The sequence below is a fragment of the Xenopus tropicalis genome, chromosome 3 (genome assembly GCF_000004195.4).
Source record: "Xenopus tropicalis strain Nigerian chromosome 3, UCB_Xtro_10.0, whole genome shotgun sequence".
In the NCBI taxonomy this organism is placed as follows: domain Eukaryota; kingdom Metazoa; phylum Chordata; class Amphibia; order Anura; family Pipidae; genus Xenopus; species Xenopus tropicalis.
The window spans coordinates 129,563,424-129,589,421 of NC_030679.2; the positions used below are offsets into that span (position 1 = coordinate 129,563,424).

Below are 25,998 nucleotides of genomic sequence, written 5' to 3' on the forward strand. Positions count from 1 at the left end.
TAACTGAATAGAATATTTGGTATATATTTATTTTTTTTTTGCTATACAACTTTCCACTAGGGGGCACTAAAATAACCACCGATGCATGCTAATAGCTGCTCTTTGGTGAGGTTGCCAAACTAAAGAATCTTTACCTGAATTGGCCACCATGACACAATGCTCCTATAATGGGGCCCTGCGACAAAGATCAGATCTTAATCAGGACCTACCTCTCATGAGAGGATTACATCAATGTGCCGATGGGCTCACCACCCCAGACCTGTCTGGCAGGGCCTCCCAAGGTCCCCATACATGGGCCCATAAGCTGCTGACTCTGGAGGGGCTGAATCAGCAGCATTTTTTTTTTTGGCTTCGTATTCTGACCACTTATGTATTCTAAAAAATAGTAATGGTTTCTAAAGCGCTTTACCCAGTAAGTAAAAACCAGCTCTTTCAGGTGTATTTCATGCCAATGCCAAGCAAGTATTTTCCTTTTATTAGAGCTATAAATATAATAAAATTTATCAATAAATGATGCATGCTGCAGTACGGCATTGTTGCAAAGGCTCCAGACATCCCTGAATCCAGCCTTGATCACTCCTCTCTAGATAAATTACAATAGCCTGGAATAGATTGCTTCAAGGGACTGCTTAAAGTCAGAATCAGCCATGAAAGTGCCTGTGGCTGGATAACACAGGCAAAAGGAGGGAACTAGCAGTCTGAACTGCTGCCTGGGCAAGCCTACCCACCTCAAGCAAGAATAAAAGAGGATTTTTGTATAGGGGATAATGTACCCCTCTAAGAGAAACCTTGTGGCACCCACTGGCAGGGATAATGCACTGCATTTGGGACTCAATGAAAACATGCATTTATAGTTATAGATCTCAGTGCATGTTTGCACACGTAACAAAATAAATATCTGTAGATATATAGGTGCATGTTTCTGCATACATGGATCTCTATGGTGCATTGAGAAGTAGTCAAGTTCAGTGGTAGAGGCAGCTCAGCTGTGCAGGGGGAGCAGTGCGTTGTCCTTTACTGTGTGCTCCAGTCGTCCCCTTAGCGCCTCATCCTTTACAAGGGCCCAGCTGAAGCCTTCTCCTGGCACCAAGGGTGGCTCCTGGGAACTGATCTCTGCCATGATGTTAAAGCAAACACCATCTGCCCCTTCGCCCCCTTGGTGGTGCAATCCCAGAATGCCACAAGACCTGGGCGGGTCGTTGAGCAGACATCTCAAGGAGTTGAGAAAGCTCGCTCTGCTTGTGGAACAAAGAATGACAGGAAGGCAATGAGAATGGATGGCACTCCGTAGAACCCACAGCTGCCCCTCTGGGCCAAAGCACAGAAGAACGAGACGCAAGGCCAAGTGGGGCGACGATAACACCTGAGGCAGGACAGAGGGATGTGAAGGGAGTTGCCGGTATGCCAAAGCCAGCTTGATGTGGGGTAGAATATCTCTGCAGCGCAAGGGTAATGGGGAGACAGTATCCCACCACGTGGCCTGCAGAGATTCGGAGTCTGCTAAAAGCTCGGACTTCAGAGAGCCACCTACAATGGAGAATACAGGTTAAGAACATGCTGCATCCAAACAGACCAGAAGCTTTATGTGTGCAACGTGGTGCCTAAACAAGCCCAGCCCCAGCCTGACTCTAGGCTTCTATAGATACCTGTCTGCCGGGCCAGGAATACAAATCGGATCCAGGCAGTTCCTCTCTCCTCCACAGCCAGAAGGGTGATCGCTTCACAGGTAAGTCCGGTCTCCTCAGTTACCTCTCGGCATAATCCTTCCATGAGAGTTTCTCTCTTCTCTAAGCGCCCAGCAGGCAAGTACCAGGTTCCTCTGCATTCAGGCTTTGCCTCCTGCATCATCAACACCTCATCCTGCAAAACATTACTCTTACTACAAAAAAAACTGGCCACAGTCCTGCCATCCTTCACTTGGGCACAGTCTGCCCTAAGGTTCCTTATTCCTGTATTGTCCCTGGCACACTTGGCTGGCCCCTACTGGCCTTTCCTTGTGCATTCTTTTCCCACTGAAGAGAAAACAAGTAAAAGTATCCTATCTCTAAAGGATAACTAAAGCCTAAAAATTAATAGGTAAAAATAATGTATTTTATATACTGAATGTACTGTACCAGACCAGAGGAACAGCATATAACAGTAACAATCCAGGCCTATGAATTGTCCAAAGCAGTGCCCCATGATCTGATTTTTTACTGTTGAGTGTCAGCGGCACTGCACATGCTCAGTGTGCTTTGGACTGATGTTGAGATGCAAAGCTTAGTGGTTATCATTGGTATGAGGTTACATTTGTCAGAAACGCTGATGAAGCCACAGGGCTGAATATGAAACATTTTTGGTGCAAACCGCCATCCCACTATGTAATGTGAATCTGAATTTATTGGTAATCCAATATGAACTTTATACAGTATATAGTGAGTGGGTCCCTAAGCTCAGGTAAGTGCCAGCAGCACAGAGTATGTGCAGGGAATCAGCAGAAAAGAAGATGGGGGGCTACTGGGGCATCTTTGGGGGCACAGATCTTCCCTGCTAAAGGGCCTGTCTACAAGCTTTGATTTAGCTTTACTGGCTCACCCGCTCATTCAGTAACACTCCCATGACGATGTAGCAAACGTTGTGTCGCAGTCTCAAAGGTCGGGGGGTTTCAGGAGCCACGTCATATGTTTCAGGCAAAGGGACAGCCCCACCTTCCAGGATGATGCTGAGCTCCTCTTCCAGGGCAGAAGACATAACTGACATGGGCAAAGGACAAGGAGCAGTGAGATGATATAAAGGCAGCAGCCGGGGTTTATCACTGAGATGCATTCAGTAAAACTACATTGTGAAGCAATATTGATGCACTGCTCACAAACAGGCCCAGACTGGGACACAAAATAGGCCCTGGCGTTTCAAGTACACAGAGGCCCAAACAGCCCCCCACCAACCCAATAAATAGTGAGTGTCTATGGCATCTTACAGCAGCCCCTCTGGCATTTGCCCCAACCCACAGATTCTGGGCCTGCTCACAACTAACGCACACTGACAGCATTTAGGGCACAGGTTCCCCTAACAAAACCAGCTAGAATTATACCTGATGCTGCTATTCAGTGAAATTCATAGGGGTCTGAGTGAAGGGGCAACTCCAGCAATAACTTTTTGCCTTTCTAACAAATATATCTATTGGCATTAGAAGGAAGGCAGCATCTGAAAGGAGTCTGTTCTCTCCTGTCTGCGTGGGTTTCTTACAGGTACTCCGATTTCCTTCCACACTTTAAATACATACAGACAGGTTCATTGGCTCCTGATAAAATTAACCCTAGTGTGTGTAAAAGTGATAGGGACCTTAGATTGTTAGCTCCATTGGTGCAGGGACAGATGCACCCTAAGGCTGGCAGCACCTTTCCCTGCAGGGGTGGACTGTAGGCTTATAAGGTGCAGGTAGGTTGATATCATGAGCTAGATGGTCTCTGAGCCAGTGTAACCCTCAGTGCATAATACCAAAGCTTAGTGCTGGGCAAAGAGTGAAGCCAAACCAGCCCTTATTGGGAAATGGGCAAAACAATGACTCAGAAGTCAGGAATCAGTAATTATAGAGCTGAACCCAATCAGCCACCGTATATTTACTCACAGGGATACTAAATGCACAGCATGGAGCTGCACAGATTCTCTCTCCCACCCATACACCCAGGCATAGCTCCCTAACAACGATACACAACATTACTATTACTCACCTAGTGCTTCAGACGCGGAAATAGACTGTCATCTTCCTGTTCTCGGATTGGCGCCCCCTAACCCAGCCCCCGCTTCTGATTGGCTTCCACTGGCTTTGGTTTTAGAAAGAACGGGGGAAAATATGACAAAAAACTTGATCAAATGAGAAAAATGGGTGGAATGTGGGTGAAATGTACCTGCTGTTTTCTTCCTGCCAGTCCTCAGCTGCGGTTACTAAATGTACAATTTAATCAACTTTCCCGCACAGCAAACGCCGTGTTTGTTTCCACCGCTAGGTGTCGCTAGTCCGACACTCTTTTTCGCCTTATTGAATGGAGTATAACCAGGAGCATTCTGGGAGTTGTAGTTTCGTTTAAAGCTGCAGGGCTGCCGGCTACGTATTGCTGAATTAATATTTAAAATCGAGTTTCCTACTACAAATCAGCTTTTGCGGCAGGAGTGAACTTTGCAGTCTGGCTTAATGTTTGTATGCTCCCTTAGGTTACAGCAAGGCCGCCGCTCCCTATAAGCAGAGTACTCAGTCTGCATAGGGCACCAACTCCCAGGGGGGCACCATCCCAGCTGCTCCAAAAAAAAAACATTTTTATATATTATAACATACCCCCCCAACACTGTCCCGCCAGTTTTTATAGCGCATCCCGCTGTCCTGGATAGTTCTATCAATCTATGGGGGCAATTGGGGGCACTTACTATGGGGGCATTGTCTATGGGGGCAATTGGGGGCACTGGGTGTGGGGCCCCTATAGTAGGTGTTTTTTTTTATTATTTTATTTTTACTTCCATAATATTTGGGGGAGGGGGCACAAAAGTAAATTTCTGCTTAGGGCACCCATTTGGCCAGCAGCGGCCCTGGGTTACAGACCCCTGTTTACTTACCGGCTTTCTAGTCATTTATGGCCCTGTCTTGGCCAGTTGCACCTCCACATTTTGTGCAGGTAAAACCCCACCTTTTGCTATATTAAATCCGTATTAATGACAATACCTGAGAAGTATCATTTTCCCTGACTGGGCCAGTGGCAACCCTACTGCGTGTGGTGCCTGATATCTGATATGCACACACATTACCCAGCATTCAGTGCCAGCCTTGGCACACAGTGATAGACAAGTGGTATCCAGCATGGAGCTCAGTACAGAATGGGGGTAAAGTGGGCACTAAGCAGTGAGTTATGCCAGTACAAGGGGCAGTGAGGAATGCCAGATGGCTAGTGGTGTAAGTGCCATTGGTGCTTACAAGTGATGTTGGCAGTGAATTCTCCAGGCCCAGCGGCTGCTCTCCCTTGCCCCTATGTTATAGCGCCAGTGCATGTATCTGTGGGCTGCCCATGCCCCCTCTAAGCACCACTCTCCCTGTAGAACAAGCTCAATTTGCCAGGACTGTTCTAGTGAGTTAGTTCATCCATTCCTTTAAAGGAGAAAAAAAGGTAAAAACTAAGTAAGCTTTATCAGAAAGGTCTATGTAAATACAGCTATAAGCACTCACAGAAACAATGCACTGACTTCTCTGTCAAAAGATTTGTTGTGTCCGTTTTCCTGTGCTAGAGACACGGCTCTCTCCTGCTCCCCCACCTTAGGAATGTGGATCTGAGCCAATCAGCAGGAAGCTGACTTATAGACTAACTGAGCATGTACACTGGTGCAGAAGTGAGGCATTATGGGAACTTTGCTTACACAGCTCAGCGTTTTTTTCTTCCTGTTTGGCTTCTGATCATCTGAACAGGTGAAATCCTTTTAAAGGATAAACTGTTTGCACTTGTTTGTACATTTGGCAAGAATTCCCCCCGTGTATACAAGATGCGATTGAACCAACCAGCACGGCACGCCAAGGTGCTTATTCATGCTTCGTACCCACAGCTTCTGTCCCAGCAGTTCATGTCCTTTCTTTCTAACACCAGTAAAGAAAAAACCCTGGCCTTCCTATATTTATATCTTTCTTCCCTATTAGTTACATTGACATTAGGCATTATTTTACCTGCCAGGTGCAACCCTAGTTGTGGGGTTTATTCCCTTTCTACTCCCAGGTGCTGGGTGATAGGGGTTATTCTACCTATAGATGCTCAGTAAAAACCATTCTTCTGTCAGGCCTCATTTATCTTTGTGCCCAAGTACTGGGAACCAATATATATATATATATATATATATATATATATATATACAGGATAAGGCCCTCTATGCAAGAAGATATTCCAGTTCCCGCTGTTGCCATAGAATTAGAGTGTAACAATATAGAAATTCTGGGAGTGAAAGCTGGATGATTGAGTGCCATTCTTGGCCGTTACTATACTCTGCTGCAGGGGTTATACCTTGCTCTAAGGCAGGGGTCCCCAGCTTTTATTACTCGTGAGCCACAGTCAAATGTAAAAAGATTTGGAGAGCAACACAAGCACCATAAAAGTTCATGGAGGTGCCAAATAAGGGCTGTGATTGGCTATTAGGGGCCTCTATGCACACTATCAAAACTTGCCCCCAAGTCAGGAATTCAAAAATAACTACCTGGTTTGGCGGCACTGAGAGCAACATCCAAGGGGTTGGGGAGCAACATGTTACCCCCGAGCCACTGGTTGGGGATCACTGCTCTAAGGTTACAGGGGGACTACATCCTGTAAAAATCCCTATTGAATTAACAGTAACTACACATACCCACCTTTTGTGCCAAATTTATGTCACAAGTGCATTCACCCAATTATATATATATCACCTAGCCTTGTATGCCCCACCCACATTCGCTCAGGCTTATATTACACCCCTAAATTCCAGAGCCCGTCATATCTGCTCCCCTGAGACCCCACATCTGCCTCCAATAAGACACCAGACAAGCCAGTATTGGCAGAGAGTGGTTTATTTATTTGCATATCAAAACACAGAGATTGTATATAAGCATTAGGCACTTTGCTTGGCCCCAGATAAGACCAAAGTGATTGGAGGGCCCAAACTGAAAGCTACATTGTACCTTGGTCACTTGATGCCCATGAGTGGCACTGTCCCATAAGGTTTCAGCAGAAGTGGAATCTTTGGCACTTGGGGACATAGCCTTTGGCTTTGCTGGCCCACTTGAATGAGTATCCAAGCAATGCTATATACACATGTACTGAGCGACAAACATCTATATAAATAGGATCAAGGGCTTGTGCCCTAGTGCAGAGAGAGGGAGGCGCGATAGGAACATGATGGCTTGTACACCCTACATCACGCGGCAGCCAATTCATTGGCTTTAAACTATCATCAACACACGGAACAAACATTTCTACGAAAAAATATTTCCGTTAAAAACACATAAATCTCAAGTAATAAAAAAAAAAGAGGAAACGGGAGGGTTACGGTCAGTTAAGGGCCCCACCCACCAACAATATACAGAACAGGTTTCTATTGGGTGCTGGGGAGAGGGCCTTCAGTTGTTGCTGGGAGTTGTAGCTACCGTATGGCGAGTCACAGTGCGGCCATTTGGGCTGTAAGACATTATATTTAACCTCATAAAAACTTAATGTACAATTGCTGAGAGAGTTCTTCTGAACAACTGTACAATTTGCAGGAATTTTCTATACATGATCACAATATTAGAATTTTTCCCTATACCATCCATTATTATTGCGTGGGCCACCCCCCCAAACTGGGAGCCAGGGGTTGCGGGGTTCAGGCAAGCACAACACTTCTTAAGCAGAACATGCTGTAACATTCCCCTCCATCCCTCTGCCGCAATTCTTTTATATGCTCGCTCCATCCCTACCCCCTTGGTGACACTGATAATGGGCAGGTCAGGCGCGGGTATATAAAGCACAGGCGGCTGAAATGGGTACATGTTACTGCTGCCTGCATTTAACCCTCTGGTGGAAGGCTGACCAGCTCAGCGCTGCTAGGGAAAAACACAATACAAACCGCTAATATCATAACAATAAAATAATGTAAATTGCTAAATTCACATGATTAGAACTCCTGTAAGAGAAAACAAATTGAACCTTCAGGGTATTCCAATAACATTTGCACATTTAGCCTGAAATGTAGCAAGCTGTTACTCTCAGACAAGCTGCATGCTGATTGGCTGCTATGAGTGGCTAGCACGGAGGCTTTGCACCTGTTATTACATGACCAGCATGGCAGTTGCTAAACTGCCCCAGTCAGCAGGCTACAAGCTGTACAAAACCTGGATTTAATGAATGAGCATATAAGTAAGAGGTCCAAGCTGCAGCCATCCAGCCAATGTTGCACTAATCCACTACAACTCCCAGCATCCTTGGAGGGGGGGGGGGGGGGGCATTCCAGATTTCTGTTGTCTACATCACTATTTGAGTCTTTAGAGATGTATGTCACCATAGTAAAAGAATAAACCCAGTGGTCAGAAAAACAAAATGCAAGCTGGTACTGCTTTGTACCACAGGCACGACGCTAAAATATTTAAGGCACATTTAAAAGCAAAAACGTAGCTTCCCTTTGGTGCCCTCTCAGTGGCACATTTCTCAGAGTATGGGATGGCGTGTGGGATAAGACATAAGAATGTTGCATTGTGAGATAGCTGAACCATCAGCCGTAAAGGGTTCCTTCACCTTTGAATAACTTTTAGTTTGCCACAGAAAGGATTATTCTGAAACTATTTTCAATTGGTCTTCATTTTTTTTTTATTATTTGAGGTTTTTGAATTATTAAGCTTTTTATTCAGACACTCTATAGTGTGGAATTTTAGCAGCTATATGGTTTCTATGGTCCAAATTACCCTAACAACCAGTCATTGGTTCAAATGAGACACTGGTATATGAATAGGAGAAGGGCCTGAATAGAAAGATAATAAAAAGTAACAATAAGTGACATTGTAGCCTCAAAGAGAGGCTACTGGGGTCTGTTATCCCACTTTTGAAAGCAAGAAAGAGTCAGAAGAGGAAGGCAAATAATTATGTATTATGACCAATTGAAAACTTGCTAAGAACAAACTAAAAGTTAACTTATAGGTGAAGCACCCCTTTAAGATTGGTTCCTGGCAGTGAAATGTTCCCAGCTGGGATGAGACAAGAACCATTTGTGTGCCAGAAGGCCAGAAATGTAGTGTACAGTACAGTACAGGAGTTTCACAAGAACATGGCTGCCTGCCATAAGCGCATGGCTCTGACAGGGAACAAACACATATATACACACACATATATCACTAGCTCATCCTCACAGTGACCAGACGTTTGGCCACTTTGTTCCCTGTATAGGAAGGTATGTGCATTCATTCAGCTCTGCTCCTGGAATAGACAGGGGTCCTGCATATCCTGGGAAATGAACGGCAGCACAAGAAACAGTAGAAGGGAAAGGGAATGATGGAGCCGCAAATACAGAGGGCTGATGAACGGAGGCAGAGTGCAGAGCTTGAGTGTGCGATTATTTCTGTCCTGCTCAGCTGTTGCACGCCGCAGCCTCACAGGCAGCTCATACTGTCAGGCACAGTTAGGTTCTAACACAGCAGCAACCAGTGCAAAGGTGCAGGAACTTGGCATCAGCAGTTTGCACAGAAGGCCCTGCATGGGTTAATACATCACACTTTAATATATACACACACACACTTACACCCGCAAACTTGTCGTTTCCACAACAGGTTGCCGTGAATCCTGCACCCCAGAAATCATGCTGAGTGAGGGACATCCTGGCATCCATAAAATTCAGTGTTTTTGCTCCATAGAACGATTACAGCGAGGCGCAGCCCTCAGTCAGTCATTGAAAGCCCGGTTTAGTTTTCGGGTTCTGATTGTGCAGGCTTCTTCTTTCCTTTGGGTTTCGTTGTTTTCGTAGAGACCTAGAAATTGGGGGGAAATATGAATATGGAGGAGCACCTTCCATCTTACTAATGTCAGTGTATTGGGAGAAGCTGCCCTGATAATGTAACTAGAGCCTGAGTATCATGAGGGCAAGGGCATGAATACTTTAGGTCTATGTATTGGTGGGGACAAGGATTTATGCCCAAAGCCGAGTAAACATTACTATTCCAGATATTAAGATCTTACCCCCATATGTAATAAAAGACAATACTTTTGCCCAGGAGCAGTAACTCATAGCAACCAAGATGTTTGCTTTTAAATAGGTGACCAGTAAATGCTACAAGCTGATTGGTTGCCATGGGTTACTGATCCTGGGCAAATTTAGTGTCTTGTATTACATAATCCCCAAAGTCTACATGACAGCATGCCTATGTCATTACTAACCTCTCGACTTAGCCCTTTCTTCTTGGAAACCCGCAGACTCTGGCTCCTCTGTAGTGGTTTAGATGGCATGCCTCCTCTTGTCCTAGCTGCTGTCCTTGTTTCGGCCATTTCAGAATCCGACCACCGTTCATCCATGGAGTCACTATCAGCATGGGAAGTGGTTGGGTATCCTGCCAAGAGGAAGGCACAAAACCAGAACAATATTACATCCCATCAGGCCGGTTCCCCTCATACTCTTCCTTCCACCTTTCACTGTTTATGAAAAGTGACTCCTTATAATAAGTATGGACCTCTTCAAATTCCCATACAAGAAGTATCCCTTTAATAAACCATCCAGCTGACCCCCCCCCCTCCCCTCCCAACATGACCTTATCTATCATAGTAAGTTTTGGTTAGGGTGTGGTTACTCTACTGCTGGGCACAAAACATTAACGAAGCCTGGCAATGTGCCACTTATGGGAGTGTAGCCACCCAGCGCTGGTCATAAGCCAACAATGGATAACAGTACTCAGCATTCCCTACAGAGCAAGAGAGCCCTTCAGGGAAAGGCATCCCCCAGGGACTATTTCAGTAAACACACGCTCATCTGGATGCAGCCATAAAGAGACTATGGGTGATACTTTTAGAGATGCCATCTGCCCATTAACTTATCTTTTATACTAAACCATGAATCACATCCAGAACAAATTTGTAAAAGCTACAGATTCATTGACTGTTGGAAATATTTAATACGTAGTTAATGGGGAACTCCAACTTCTAAACCAAAATTTGTTAGAGCCCCACACAACACAGAAACCCCTAATATACCTATCACTATAATCTGTTCCTTTAAAAAGTATGAATAAATATAATCCTTATATGCTGAAATCCAGCTGCAAAGCAGTTCTCTTTCTGCATCATTTGAAATCCTGGCAGGGGAGGGGCTAAAACAGTGATCCACAGCCTACAGACAGCATGCAGGAACTACATAACCCACAATGCATTGCACTGTGATGGTCCTTTTCTTAGTGACATCATGTGTGCAGGGGATTGTGGGATTTGGAGGGGACAGGCTGAAGGCAGGCTGCGGTCAGTCAAGTTCAAAGTAGAAAGTAGTCAGCCAGGGGTGGGGCTTAGGTAACTGTTCCAAACCACACTATTACATTAAAAATCATGAAAAGGCTGTGGTTGCTTGAAATTATGTTTAAAAAAAAAAAACTGAGTGGAGTTCCCCCAACCTCCACATGTGACTAGGGCTGCTATCTCCAGGCAGGAGGGTGGGACGTGACATCACAGGGCGGGACAATGTCATCACAGGGACACAGCAATCGGCTTATTGACACATGAAAATTTGAGAGTCCTTCCTGGTTTTCCAAATTGAAAAACCCGGCAGGCAGTTTTGACAGGGACAACCCTTCCAAAAACTGGGCTGTACGGGTCAAAACCAGACAGGTGGCAACCCTACATGGACATGGGGAAGAGTCTCGCTACTCACCAATTGGCCTCCGGTGCAGCTCTGGTGCATCAGGATACAGGGCATCTCTGTAGTGTATAGGTGTGTCATCAGGAAGAGCACGCAAATCCTGCATGCTGAAACTCCGCAGGCGCCCCACTAATGCGCCCTGACCCTGCCATAGAGAAACCATTTTAGCACAGGGTTCTACTGGTCTCCAAAAAAACTACATCTGACCGTTCATGGAATCTTGAGAGAGCTCAAGTCTTCAAGTACTCTGCCTATGGGCCTAACGGGTGCAAATCTGCACTTAAGTCTTAACCATTAATAAAGGAGTCCTTAAATGTTTATGCATGGCTTTTGTTTCATTATATTAAAAGAAACAAAACAATGAAGGAGTGAATGGAAAATGATAGGTGGGATAACAAACTGACTACTGAACGGTGTTCCAATCAATCTGGATATCCTGGGTAGGTGCCAGGGATGGGTGGCCGGTAGAAATTACCTTGGTAGCAGCTTGCACTGCCGCACTGGCTGCTATGTTTAAACCTTTTCGCCCAATGTTCACAAATGACTCGTAACTTCGTTCTTTTGCCTGTATAATGTAGGAATCGATTTCCTATGAGAGAGAAGAGACATCAGTATTATCACTGTATGGGAAGCCTCAATATAAATGCACTGAAAACTGTTTATGTATTGAGGATTGGGGTTAATGGAAACCTGCATTTCTCAGGTTTCTGGTACAGGGAATAGACTAACTGGATGACAGTCTGCATTTCCCAAGCACTTATCATACAGTACCCTGGTGTTGTTCTAAGAAACAGGTCAGAACAGGAACTCCATGTGCCGCTGCCTGAGGGGAGAGCTGTACGTGCTAGAGCCTGCACATAGGAACAGCAGTACAGCTGCGGGTTTGCAACCTGCTTCAGATCAATATAAGAAGCTGTATACAGGGATAATCATGGGTACAAGGATATCTAGTCCAATGATACAACTCGGATGGATAATGTGCAACAGTACAACGCTTGCCTACCAGAGTCATCAGGGGGCCATCACTGGGATGATGGGAGTTGTAGGGTATCATCTGTATGTTTCCTATTCTTGTTTTTACTGCTATTTTACACCAATACATGTGTTGCATTTTCTCTAATCTGATTTTCTAGCACTCTGCCGTTCCTCTAACAAAGCTATTTACTCTCTGACAGCACTAACCCCTAACCTCTGTCCTTCCTCATTTCCTAGTAATGTGCTCCCACAGGATCCCACACTTTGGCTGCTCCCTTTCCTGTCCCTGTATTAGAGAAAGAACTCCTCTAATACACATACATTTGTTCTGTCACTGGAAGTATTTTTGCTGATCTGTCACAGGACAATAAAGATCAGGCAAACCTTTTCCATGCACACCCCAATCAGAGCCATTAGGAAACCTGCTGTTTTAGCCCAAAGTATGAGCTAATAAACTGGCCACTTGTTGAAGGGTGCCTAAGCTGGGAGCCAATATCACTCTACATAACTAACTTTAGTACAGTATGTCTGTCCTTCACACCTGACACAGCTGGGAATCTTATTGATTCATCTGAAACTACAAGGAAATATGTAGGGGGTGGTGTGGGTCTCTTGTACAGCAGCCCATTTAAACAATCCTTAATCTACTATAATTCCCATTGAAGGGGCTCCAATATTTTCAAATGTTTTCTAGTAGTTTGTTTATATTTAGGGCTAAGTATAGAAACAGTTCCTGTACTAACAAATGTTGGAAATGTTGGGCACACATAGGGGCGGATTTACCAAAGTCAGAATATGAGTGGTAAAAAAAATCGTATTAGATCCGAAAATTTTGGATCGCATTGTGGTCGTACAAAAATATCATGGTACGATCCAAAAGTTTTGACATTTTCATATCCGAACAATCGTAAAAGGCGCAAAAAACTTTCTGACTTTGAGCCTTCTGTGCATGTTTTTGGAAGCCTCCCATAGGAACCTGGCCCAAGGAAAGTCATTATACTGAAGCTTGAATGAATAACGAAAAATTCCTACTCGCTGCGACAATACAATTTTGTCACACAAAGTGTCGCAAAGTACGAAAAAGTCGCGGAAATTAACAAAAAAATAAAAAATCGAACAAAATATGCAGTTTTTTTTTTGTATTCGGACTGAATCGTACATTGATAAATGGCCCCATATAGTAGCTATATTATATTTGTGTGCGTATAAAATAAACTGCAGTGGAAATTTCTGGTACATCAATATAATAGCAATAAGTCCGCAAAGGATGTGAAGCCTCAAAAATGGCACCAGCTGGTATATAAAGCTTGTATCGCCTATAAAAAAAAAAGGCATTTGTCCAGTAGCCCGATAGATCAGATTTCCTTCCCTTCTAAAAAACCTACAAACATGGAAGCTGTAAAGCTCCAGAGAGTACAGTGTGCAGGCCTGGATAGCCAAGAGCATGGCTTTTCACGCTAGTCAGCATAGTAAAACTGAATCTTGTGCTCTCAGGTTTCACGTGGAATTAATGGAATGGCCTTTATGTAAGCCTGCACAGGTCCCATTTCACACTTGTGCTGGCATAACCCAGATGGCTGTCCCTGACTCAGCATAGGATTTTACTCACCATTCCTTGCTGACCCTTACTATGCACATTTGTCTTTCCCTTTTTTAATCTTTAAGTAGAACTAAAACTGTTACTTATAACACCTCCTGTGTTATCTGTAGCCTGAAAAGCCTTCCCAAAGTGAAAAGGAATGAAAATCTATGGCATCTAGCATGAAAGCACTACAGGATTATTGGTGTTTCCACTTTGATCTTTGCCATACCATGCATTTAATGGCAACACATGGTGTGGCATGATCAATTAAACCTGAAAGACTGTATGCAAAAAAAATCTATACATCTTTTAAATACTTGCTTTTACTCATATTTCAGGTTAGAAAAAAACAATGATAAGAAAATTGTAGAATAAACAAATATTCCAACAATGTTTAATATCATTTAATATACTGCTGCAGGAAAATCTTTAAACCATTTGGAACATAAACAGTATTGGTCATGTCGTTACAGGAACAGAGCTTCAGGCCCTGGATTCTATAAACAGGTTATTTGTGTGCACGGTGTTATTCATATTTACAGCAAAGCAGACCCTTGCTTACCTTCTCCTTCAAGGACAGAGTAGGATGGATACACTTCCTGTACAGGAGGCTGGCTCCTCTTGTGTATGGAGATAAAAGCCATACTACAAAGGCCATTTTAATCTCATAGTAAAAGGGAAACCTGTGAGCAAAACAGTTAAACAGTAAGTACAGGCAAAGGAAAAAAGTAAGACGAACAAAAATAGTGAAGCAGAACAGGCTTCCCTAGATCAATCTCTTTATATTGAATGAAAGAGAGAAAAGGCCTAGGGGGTTACGTAATAAAAGGCACTAAGTTTGCCCAGGAGCAGTAATCGATAGCAATCAGTCAGAAGGTAGAATTAACTGGTTGACTTGATTAAAAGCCTTGTTGGTTGCTATGGGTTACTGCTCCTGTGCAAACTTGGTGTCTTTAATTACATAAGGGGGCTAGTGCATAAGAAAGAGGCGCATACAGGTAGTAATGCACTTTGGAGAAAAAACTGTTCTTACCAGGCAATAAAAATATCTGTAAATGTTTCTACTGTCATAAAGAGAGCAAATACGATCCAATACATCATCCAGCGCACCTGTAAAGGGACAGTGAGATAACGAAGAGATTAAAAGAGGCACTAAGCTCAAGTTGATAATATCTTTTTTTTTATTATTATTACCAAATATCTATAACGTAATACAGAAGCCTTTGGGCACAGTGACACACTCAACACAATGAACCAATCCGACGGGAAAATCAACCCTGTCTGTTGACATCTGCTCAGTTTCTGGGCAAATAAGCTGCCGAATCAGCAGCTTAAATCTGCCTGGGTATTCCCAACAGCCATCTGCAAACTGCTCATTGCCTTTTATTATACCTCCATGGCCGAATGGATCAGCCTTATTTTTCCATTATATGTTACCTATTTATCTCAAGCCGTTCCATCCACCACACAGAAGTAATATTTACAAGGCTTTTTCTGTTGATTATGCTATTTTGACTTGTTGAACAATCAGTAGCAACAATGATACACAACACGTAGTTATATTTTATGGCTAAATCATTCTTTTATTGAAACTAGACTGTTGTATCTTGCAAAACACAGACAATTGAAACAAAATAAAAATATAAGTATGAAACCTTTAGGGTGGGTTAGATTGACATCCACACTAAAGATTATTTTAAAAAAATAAAAGCATGCCTAGAACAAGGATAAACTTGATGACTATGGGTATGGGATCCATTATCCAGTAAGACTTTTTAAGTTTTAATCAATTCTAATTCTCAAGAATGATTTTCTTTTTCTCTGCAATTTTAAAACAGCAACTTGTACTTGATGGTAACTAAGCTGCATGATCCATGCTGATGGCAAAACAATCCTGTTGGGTTTATTTAATGTTTAAATGATTTCTTAGTAGACTTAAGGTATGGCAATCCAATAGCAGAAAGACCCCTTATCCAGAAAACCCCTGATCCCAAGCATTCTGGATAAAAAGTCCCATACCTGCTTTTATGTTGCTATATATAGGGAGCTGACATGAAACTGTATTTTGTGTTGCCCTTTGTCAATGTACAGACTGCCAACTATTTCTGAATGCTATGGAAGGGGGTGCTGAGAACTGTAGTTCACCAGGAACAAAACATGTCAGTGCTGATCGCCCAGCACAACACATAACTGTTCTGTGTTAATGATGAAATCATAAATATAACACCAACTGTCCCTGCTCGCACAGACCCTCAATCAGGTCTTTGTTCCCCCACACACACATCAAATTAGTTCTTAGCTGCAGTAAGGGATAAAGAATGGAGTCAGGAGTGGGAGGAAGTGATTGGCGAACAACAGTGCAATATTGTGGGAATAATGGCAGCTAATAAATGCTGATATGACCTGTAGGAGGATCCTAAGAGGGCATTGTGAGAGCTACAGAAAAGATAGCTACATGGAATCTAATGGCAATAGCTGATTACATAGCAGTTAATCAGTGTATGTGTGTGTGTGTGTATACATACAGCGAGAAGGTAGAAATCTTTGGTCATAAACCACTTAATGATAATTATACAGTGGCATTATGCAGGGTGGAAAGGGCACAACGCACAATACTTACATATTCCCGAACATTCTTTGTCTTCACAGCTTTGTATGAGGCATATGCAGGATACAGCAAGCCAAACACAAGCCTGTAACAAAACAACACAAAGCTGTGTTACACATACAGGCTTAACACTGACTTAAGACTAAATTAATCAGCATCTCATTTTACTTACTGATCCCACAGAACTATCATCGCCTAATTCTGGAGAATTTGTTCGATATTCAGAAATAGAAAAATAATCAGCTGGTCTCTTTTACTAACATTGAGTAAACTTGCACCAGTGCTTACATATGGGTACTTGCACAACATGCTAATAGCCTGAGCTGACTAAAGGTGGTCATACAAGCTAAGATCCGTTCGCTTGGTTCGGGGACTACATCAATGAGCCAATGCAGTCCCCGATCCAACTAATTTTTAAATCTGCCTGATCGAGATCTACCCTATTTCAGGCCAAATCTCGGTCAGACAGGCCTGTCGTTAGTGCCCATACACGGGCAGATAAGCTGCCAAATCGGTCTAAGGGGCCGATATCGGCAGCTAGAATCAGCCCATGTATGGCCACCTTAAGGGCAAAGACACATTGGGCCATAAATCGCCGCATGTCTTGGCCATAAAGGTGGCCATACTCAGGCTGATAAAAGCTGCCAACTCAGCACCTCCAGACCAAGTTGGCAGCTTATAGGTTCACATATGGGGCCCTCCCAATGGTCTGCCAATAAATATCTGGGCAAAGAAATTCTGGAATGGTTAGAAAATCTCATAGAGAAAAGATTGCATCAATATGTAGATTCAGTCCTTCTTGATGGCTTTCCCTAAGACACCATTGTGATCCAATTTTTAACCCAGGGCCAAACAATCAGACCATTATGATTTCACCCAGTGTGTTGGTGGCCAAATCAGGTAAAGAACTGGCTATTTGGTGAGGTCCCAAAATTAGTGAATTTAGTGTATGGGCAGCTTTACACAGCCTAACTGGCTTTGGTATTGGCACCAAATCCATTATTTTGGGATTCGGCCAAACCCCGAATCCTTTGTGAAAGATTCAACTGAATAACGAACCAAACACTAATTTGCATATGAAAGTTGGGCCAGGAGGTGAACCGGTGAAAAATTTTTGTGTTTATATGATAAAAAGTGACATGATTGTATTTGCCCAGGCACTTGAATTCGGCCCAACCAAATCCTGCTGAAAAAAAAACGATTCCCGAACCAAATCCTGGATTCGGTGCATCCCTACTTTGGAATTTATATCATAGAAACATCGATATGTATAAAGCAAGCATACAATATGAAACAACTGGAAATGCATTTTTAGTAACACATTCACTTAATTTGATATAAACATTGATACTGGGACAAAATATTTAGACTCGGCGAAGGGCACACTCGCCAGTTCTCTGTGATATATTCCCATTGGGATGCATTGATAACGTACTCCCAAGAAATGTATTTAAGAGGTGCAGGTATCATGACAGATAAACCTGTCTATTTTTATTTATAAAGCGCTATTTACGTACGCAGTGCTGTACAGGAGAAAAATGAATTAAAAGAACAAACATAGTTATATAAACAAGAACAAATATAGTTATATAAAGAATGATAAGTGTAAAGAGACAAAAGGAAGGATATGCCTGCCCCGCAAAGCTTACAATCTGTATATAGGAATGTTTATATCTTGTGCAGCATCATCATTACATAACACTGAAGCAATTAAAACCTAAGAGCCAAAAATGACTTTTACGCCCTCCCACTATAAATATAAAGTGCATATGTTCCTGGCATGCTTGTTGGTAAGGGTGGAGACATATGTGAATAATCAATCCCAGCAAGCGTATGGATCAATTAAAATTCTTGAAATATATTTTATTGCTTCTCTAATTTGCTCTCTGATCAGAAGCTCCACAGCCTGACACACAAACAAAATAAGTGGACAGTTGGATTTTTTTGGCATTTGTGGCCCTTTACCACTCCCTTTGCAGGGAGCGGAACAGCTAGAAGACAGCAGGCTTAAGCCTTCATTCACAGATATGCAAGAAATGTGCAGTCTTCTATTTAACAATAACAACATGACATGGTCATTGTATTAAATACACAAGTACTGATTATTTTCTTCCTTATCTTTTCTTTTACAGTTCTGCCCTACCCAGGAGGCCTCAGTGGCTCTGCAAGGGTCATCCCTGCATTGCAGTAAGCAGGCCATACTCCTAACACAGTGTAAATCCATCAGCCTATGTGTGGGATACAATCATTCACACAGGTATTAAAAAGGATGGCAAAAGCCCTTCTTTATGCCATGGATATGGTCCTTGTGTGATGGGGCCACATGATTGCTATGCTTGACAACCCCACCAAGCAAGGGTAACCAGAAAGAAGGCCACTTACCGGCTATTATGAGACAAAACAATTTAAATATCTCAGTGACACCCAATGTCATGTGACCAGACCAGTGAGTCACTAAGTACCAGAAAAACTGGAAAGTGCAGTACAGACACTGGATACATTATTAACAGATTACAAATGTCTAATGACACAAAGAAGCTGAAATGCACAGATGAAGCAGATGTTATTAAATGGCATTCAGTCGAGGCCCTGCTCTGTGGTTACACTGCTACAGTCTGCCCTACTGCGGGAAATATGTAACCACATAAACCATTATAGTTCTGGCACTGTCCCCAATCCTTGTGCTGGAAAATTGCTATAATCACCAAACCAGACTGAAGGTATCTGGGCTAAAAAGGTGAAGAATGATGAATAATAAACAATTGGTCTTAATTATTTATTTTGTATGCTTGTTGGGTTATAGGGCTCTCACTCTGCCTTTTTAGAGAAAAAAACAACAACTTCACTTTTAGGGAGGTGGCAGATGGGAACATTAGTCGCGCGATAAATCTTTGCTATTGTGGGCGACTAATCTCCCAGAAACACCATCACACCGGCAAGAATGTAAATCGTCGGTGGGATGGATAACGTGCCACTTCGGTTTTCTGAAGTCGCCTGATGTTCCTTGTGAGGCAACATCAGAAAGCTGAAGAGTCACGTATGCTATCCCACTGGTTACATTCTTGCTGGTGGGATGGCATTTTGGGGAGATAATTGTCTCTGTGTGTGTTTTAGCAGAGGCAGTTATCAGTATTGTCTATGGCAGGGTATTTTCTGACATTTAGTAGCCATGAGAAGTTGCTGGCTACAAGTAACTCTGTTTGCTTAAGCTCATAGTGCAATGACACATGGCAAAAGTTGTAGCCTGGGTTAAAAAATGGCTACCCCGGGCAACAAACCTCCCTGAAAATACCTTGCCCTACACTACCATTGGAATCGCTGCTGCTAGTAAATTTCATTACTTGCGGCAATTTGTCTCAATAACAGAAAAATGCAAAAGCAGGTTGAATTGCTGCAATTAATTTAACTTACTTGCAGCAATTCCAACACTAGCATTGGGCAAGGCATTTTCAGTGCAATCTGTTGCCTCTGGTAGCAATTTTGTGGGAGGCATATCTCCCCTTCTGTCACTGCCCTCAGAGCGATGGCACAAGCAGCAATTCAGGGCATCCTGTTGCCCGAGCCTATGGAAGCTACACACACTACTTCCCATTCATCCCAATGGCAATCTCCTGCATCGGTCTGGTACACTCGGAGATCAGGCGACTGTCTCTTGATAACACTGACTTGTGGGTCAAACTAATGTCCAATGTTATTGTTAAAGTTAACTACCTAATACACTTACCTACTGCTGCCTTGTTCCTAGAGTAATTCATCCCTAGCAACTAGACTTTAGTTGAAATTCCAACTGAAACCTGCAGAACATGTTATTTGTCACCTTAGAGGAGCGGGGGCAAATGAAAGTGAAAAGACAAAAACCCTTTTGGATTACACCAAGGGGTATATTTATCATGCTGTGTAAGAAGCCGAGTAAAACATTACCGGTGATGTTGCTCATAGCAGCCAATCAGATGCTTTGCTTTGGTTTTCTAACTGTTGAAATCTAATTGCTGATTGGTTGCCCTGGGCAATATCACCAGTAATGTTTTACTCCACTTTTTACACAGCATGATAAATATACCCCCAAGTGTATTCATTTTATTATTGCACAACCTGTACATTGATGGGAAACATGCAATTTGTGGTATAACATATTATAAATCAGTCTGGGTGTGCCAAAACACATATGATGGCATAACCCACACACCAGAGAGAACCCCATCACATAGAATATGTTAGGGCCTCTTGACAGAATTGGCCATAGCTGTTATACTCCATGCTCTAGGTGGTTCATTTTGTGAAATACCTTATAATCTCCTCCCATCACATTGTATATGTATACCAGTTTTGCTCGGACCCATAAGCCAAGACATGTTTGTCCAATGGGATGTTACTCTATGCCCAATCATGTGAGCAGCCCATGAACCTGGATATGTTATGTACCAATCAACAAATGTTAATAATAATAATCAGTCTCACAGAGCAGCACAGACAGTACCAGCCTGTCACCAACTGTTACAGTAACATGTAGTCATTTCAGTGGGGGGGGGGGGGGGGTGGTTTCTACTGTTGTTCATACAAAGAAACATCACAAATGTTTAGTGTCCAAACTGAAACCCTTCTGGCTGTGGTTCAACTGCAACTCTCCACATTCCCTGCTAGTGGGAACTGATATTCAACAATCCCAAGCCCCCCCCCCCCCCCCCCCCCATTTACTGCCCATTATTATTGACTGATAGAGCAGTTGTTACACCTTACACAATATCCCTTTTAATATTAACTTATCTACACCTAAAGGGCCACTGTAATAATACTGGGGGCCCCAGGACAAACTCCCAAGTCCCCCCCCTATTTACTGCCCATTATTATTGATTGATAAAGCAGTTGTTACACCTTATATAATATCCTTTCTAATATTAACTTATTTCCCCCTAAAGGGCCACTGTAATAATACTGGGGGCCCCAGGACAAACTCCCAAGCCCCCCCCCCCCCTATTTACTGCCCATTATTATTGAATGATAGAGCAGTTGTTACACCTTACACAATATCCCATTTAATATTAACTTATCTACACCTAAAGGGCCACTGTAATAATACTGGGGGCCCCAGGACAAACTCCCAAGTCCCCCCCCCTATTCACTGCCCATTATTATTGAATGATAGAGCAGTTGTTACACCTTATACAATATCCCATTTAATATTAACTTATCTACACCTAAAGAGCCACTGTAATAATACTGGGGGCCCCAGGACAAACTCCCCCCAAATTTGCTGCCCATTATTATTGACTGATAGAGCAGTTGTTATAAATGATACAATATCCCTTCTAATATTAACTTATTTCCCCCTAAAGGGCCCCTGTATCATTGGGCGACCCCCTAGTCGCTGCCCATATAACTCGGCATACAGGCGGAGTGCCCTCTCACTGCCCAGGATATCCGGTGCCCAGCAGCACACACACACACACTCATTCCCGCAGGTAATTCCGTGTCTCACACACACACAGAGCGCTGAAGCTTTACGCCGTGTTACTTACACCACAGCCCGAGAGATGATCCAGGATACCATTCTCCCTCACTGACACTGTCTCCCTCACAGCCAACCTGCTTTCGCTAACGCTTCCGCTTCCTATGGGCGGGGACCACTGCTCAAACTTTTCAAAAAAACAGCAGCTAGGCAATGGACTCGCTGGGCGCCGAGACTCCTCCCACCTTCACTGTTTGGTTGCTAAGGCAACGCACGCTGCCTGGTAAGAACCAATGGCAAGAAGGGGACAAGGTTCCGTGGGGATAACGGCTGCAGAGGGAGCTGAAGTGCGGCTGTGTGGCTGAGGTGAACCCCGCCTCACTGGCACAGACCCGCTGCGTGTCCGGGCTTGGCTCACCTTACTGTCTGCCAGTGATAGTTCTGTAACAGCTGGTCAGAAGGGAGGCTGCTGCTGCTTGCCTGGGGGCAATCAAATAGCCTACAGCAAAGGGGGGGGGAAGGAAATGTGCTGCCTGTGCATTTTCAGCTGTCAGTTTAATGGAACCCCTAGTGACAAAACCAGACATGCCAAACTGAAAGTTTTATACATATACATTATATATATATATATATATATATATATATATATATAGTTTTTTTATATATATATATATATATAAAAAAAAGTTCAGTATATATATATATATAAGCGCATCTTTGTAGCTTGCACCCCCCTCTTCTGCCTGTTTAGGAGCTGATGTAAAGCTCTGCCTGAAGATATAAATAAATGGTGATAAGGTGTATTTGAATGCGTTTTAGGCCATTATTACAGGTACAGACTAGAGTGGGTGATTGGGTCACTCCTGAAACATTGTTAAACCAATGAGAAGCTCCACAGAAGGATTCGGGCACTTGTCCGCTGGCTGGAAAGCGCTAAGTAAGACTAATGCCTTGGAGAATATTTGCCATGAGCCCGAAGGGGGTCATACACAGGCCTGGACTGGCAATCTGTAGTTTCTGGCAAATACCAGAGGCACAGCTGGCACAGGCAGATTTATACCGCTGATTCTGCACCTTCAGACCGAATTGACCTATCTTCCTGTGTATGGGGCTCATTGACTAGCCTTGCCCGACCAGTATCGGGCAAGGGTTAAAAATCCCATTGAGGTGAGGACTGCATTGGCCTGCATTACGTCATGATGAATCAGCCCCAAGTTGCTCACCTTAAGGTAAATCAGGGCAAGATCCGCTTATTAGCAACCTTGCCAAATGGGTGAATGTTTACATGTATGGCCAGCTTAAAGCTAGTGTTTCTTAACATCCTGCTATGATTGGCACAGTGGATTTTGGCTTGGATTTTGAATCAGTCCGTCCATGTTCTTGTCAGTGCTCACAGAGCATGAAGCAAATCAGAGGAGACTGGTGTTTTTGGCAGTGGTGAAAACATCTTGTATAACTATGAGGCTACAGCACACCTTTGGATAAACTCAGGCTGAGAATCAGCCCCTAAGCTTGAGTGACCTCAGCCTACCATTGTGAATGCACCCTGAGCCACGGTGTTGGCCCGGGTGCAGGAAAACAGAGTGGGTTTTGGCACTGAAACAAGAGTTTATGTATTTATTTCAAAGATTAAATCTACTCTGTGTTTCTGCATCATGGCCGATGCAGTGTGCTCAGTGGCTCTGGGTGCAAGCACAGAAAAGAGCTGATTCAAGTGTAGGGGCTGATCCTTGGCCCTCATTAATTCAAAGGCATTAATCCGAATCAGCCTGGTGTGGCAGTAGCCTAAAGGTGACCATACACGTTCAGGTTCGACTTCTTTTGACAAACGTTTGGATATCGATCGTACGTTTAAATGCAACAATCTAAAACTAACATTCAGACTGAAATTGTAGGATAAAGCCCCAAAATTGCATGTTCTGAACATAAAATAGCTGGCAGACACCAATCGTATGAAAGTGACTTCCTGGAAATGGATAGTAGGTCCCCCAAGGATATTGCCAGATACGCAATAAATGCACAGATTTTTATTGTTATCCGACCAAAATGTTCTAACCTTTCCGATCAACTAAACGAGCGATCACCATGGGACAAAAATTATCGGGACAAAAATTATCGGGACAATAATTTGGAGCCTACACTCAGTTTGAAAATCGCACAAAACTATGTTTCTTACTATTATATTGGTGTGTCAGGTTTAGGCTTATGCCACACATGCCGTGTGTTTATCTGCAGGCCAAGAATCTACCCCTGTCATCACCCTTCAGTGCCCACAATGTGTCAGCCCGGGTGCCGACTTCACGGGATCTATCTAGAAAACAAAAGCAAGAAGTACAGCCTGAAGTTCATTTGGGCTGGGAGAATAGTCACTTTTTTTTAAAACATCGTACACAATTTGTAATTAGTTTACACGGGAAGTTATTTGATGTTTAGGAGCTAATATAGAGTTTTCAAAATTAGGCTATTTGTACCCATTTGAACATGGCTAAATCACAGATGTGACTGCTCATGGGTACAATCAGACTCAATAAGATGGGAATATATAGATAACCTGTGCATAAGGGCCCTTAGACATGGTGGCAGTAATTGCAAATCTCTGCATCCAGTTCTTATGGGCAGTGTGAAGATTTGTCCAGCTGAGGGTCTGACAGCTGAAACAACAAGATCACAGATGCAACGTTTGGTGCTGCTAAGAAACTTGAAATGGTGCCATGTCTGGTTGGGCAAGGGAACCACAAAACTGCTGTAGCTGTAAAAATATTTTGCCTTTTACATGATACCTGTATCATGGTTAGCTCATAGGCGGCCACCAGCCCACCCACTGGGCCAAATCAGGCTAATCCAATCATTGGCTAACAATTGGCTGATACTGTGGACCTACAGACCTGCCAGACAAGGACTGCATCACCAAGCCAGTGCTGCCCTTGTCTGGTTGCACAGCCCATTAAATAGGCCAATAAGCTGTCTGGGGGGCCATGTTGTCAGCTTTTACCATCTCAATGCACTCTGGGCAGCTTTAGGAGTTTGTGCTGTACTGGCCACTGCAAAGAAAAGGCCGGTTGGAAAGCTCAAACTGCGTGGCAGTGAATGTGGACATCATAGGAAAAGTATCATAGAAAACTAAGGCCAATGTACAGCAGGAGGCTGTTGTGTATGTCAGAACAATCACTTGAGTAAAAAATCAAAATACCAAATACACCAAAAGAGAACCTTCAGTGTTCATGTTGCCCCAGTATGAAGAAGGGTAGTTACCAGGTCTTGACTGTGATCCAAAATAGTCCCTGGCCCAAACAACCCCCCCACCAGCCCATTAAAAAGTCACTGTCTAAGGCATTGTACAGCAGCCCCTCTGGCATTTGCTGAGCGCGCTAACACTTTGCTTCTAATGTTTTGTGCAGGAGCTAAATGAAAATGGCCTCTGTTTGGAGAAAGCGTTTCATTGCTGGGAAGGTCTGTCTGCTTAGAGAGTGCTCTGAGACATGGGTAAACACATTTCAGACCAAACGGAGTATTTGCGTTGCTCTTACTGGCATTTTAAGCACTTTCTGCAGGGTTTAGGTAGCTCTACTAAATATTGTGTAAGATACACTCTTCAAAAAGTTACCGGCAGGTACATTTACCCTTTCACTGCAGGATACGGCAGCTATACCAACTTGCTCTAAAAAGGCTAGAAATGCCTTGATTGCCCACAGCCCTTTAGCACTGAAGCTCAGTGCCTCTGAAGATGCCCCCAATAGCTGCTCTGGGCTGCTGTTACTGAACTTAAGGACCGACTCACAATATTCTGCATATATATAGAATTATTATACAGGTATGGGATCCCATATCCGGAAACCCGTTATCCAGAAAGCTCCGAATTATGGAAAGCTGGTCTCCCATAGGCTCCATTTTAATCAAATAATTCAGAATTTTAAAACTGATTTCCTTTTTCTCTGTAGTAATAAAACAGTACCTTGTAATTGATCCCAACTAAGATATGAATAATCCTTATTGGAAGCAAAACAATCCTATTCGGTTTAATTAATGTTTTACTGATTTTTTAGTAGACTT

General features: G+C 43.3%; 2 protein-coding genes across 3 annotated transcripts; both read right to left on the bottom strand.

The window, feature by feature from the left end:
• Positions 1-30: 30 nt before the first annotated feature.
• On the bottom strand, positions 31-3,944 carry nudt18 (nudix hydrolase 18). Of its 2 annotated transcripts, none has more exons than XM_004912543.4 (4): positions 3,711-3,944; positions 2,575-2,732; positions 1,647-1,860; positions 31-1,527 (listed from the first exon to the last, which is right to left on the bottom strand). In XM_004912543.4, the coding sequence occupies exons 2-4, from the start codon at positions 2,728-2,730 to the stop codon at positions 983-985; spliced, it is 915 nt and encodes a 304-aa protein (XP_004912600.1). In that variant the 5' UTR covers positions 2,731-2,732; positions 3,711-3,944; the 3' UTR covers positions 31-982. The 2 variants fall into 2 exon arrangements, with proteins under 2 accessions (XP_004912600.1, XP_002932745.1); XM_002932699.5 differs by lacking the exon at positions 3,711-3,944 and adding an exon at positions 3,608-3,697.
• A 2,587-nt stretch (positions 3,945-6,531) lies between these two features.
• Positions 6,532-22,074, bottom strand: reep4 (receptor accessory protein 4). Its single transcript, NM_001016224.2, has 8 exons — positions 22,019-22,074; positions 16,515-16,587; positions 14,928-15,004; positions 14,457-14,577; positions 11,813-11,926; positions 11,350-11,482; positions 9,876-10,045; positions 6,532-9,469 (listed from the first exon to the last, which is right to left on the bottom strand). Exons 1-8 carry the CDS (start codon positions 22,048-22,050, stop codon positions 9,404-9,406), a joined length of 786 nt encoding a protein of 261 aa, NP_001016224.1. The 5' UTR covers positions 22,051-22,074; the 3' UTR covers positions 6,532-9,403.
• Positions 22,075-25,998: the final 3,924 nt, after the last annotated feature.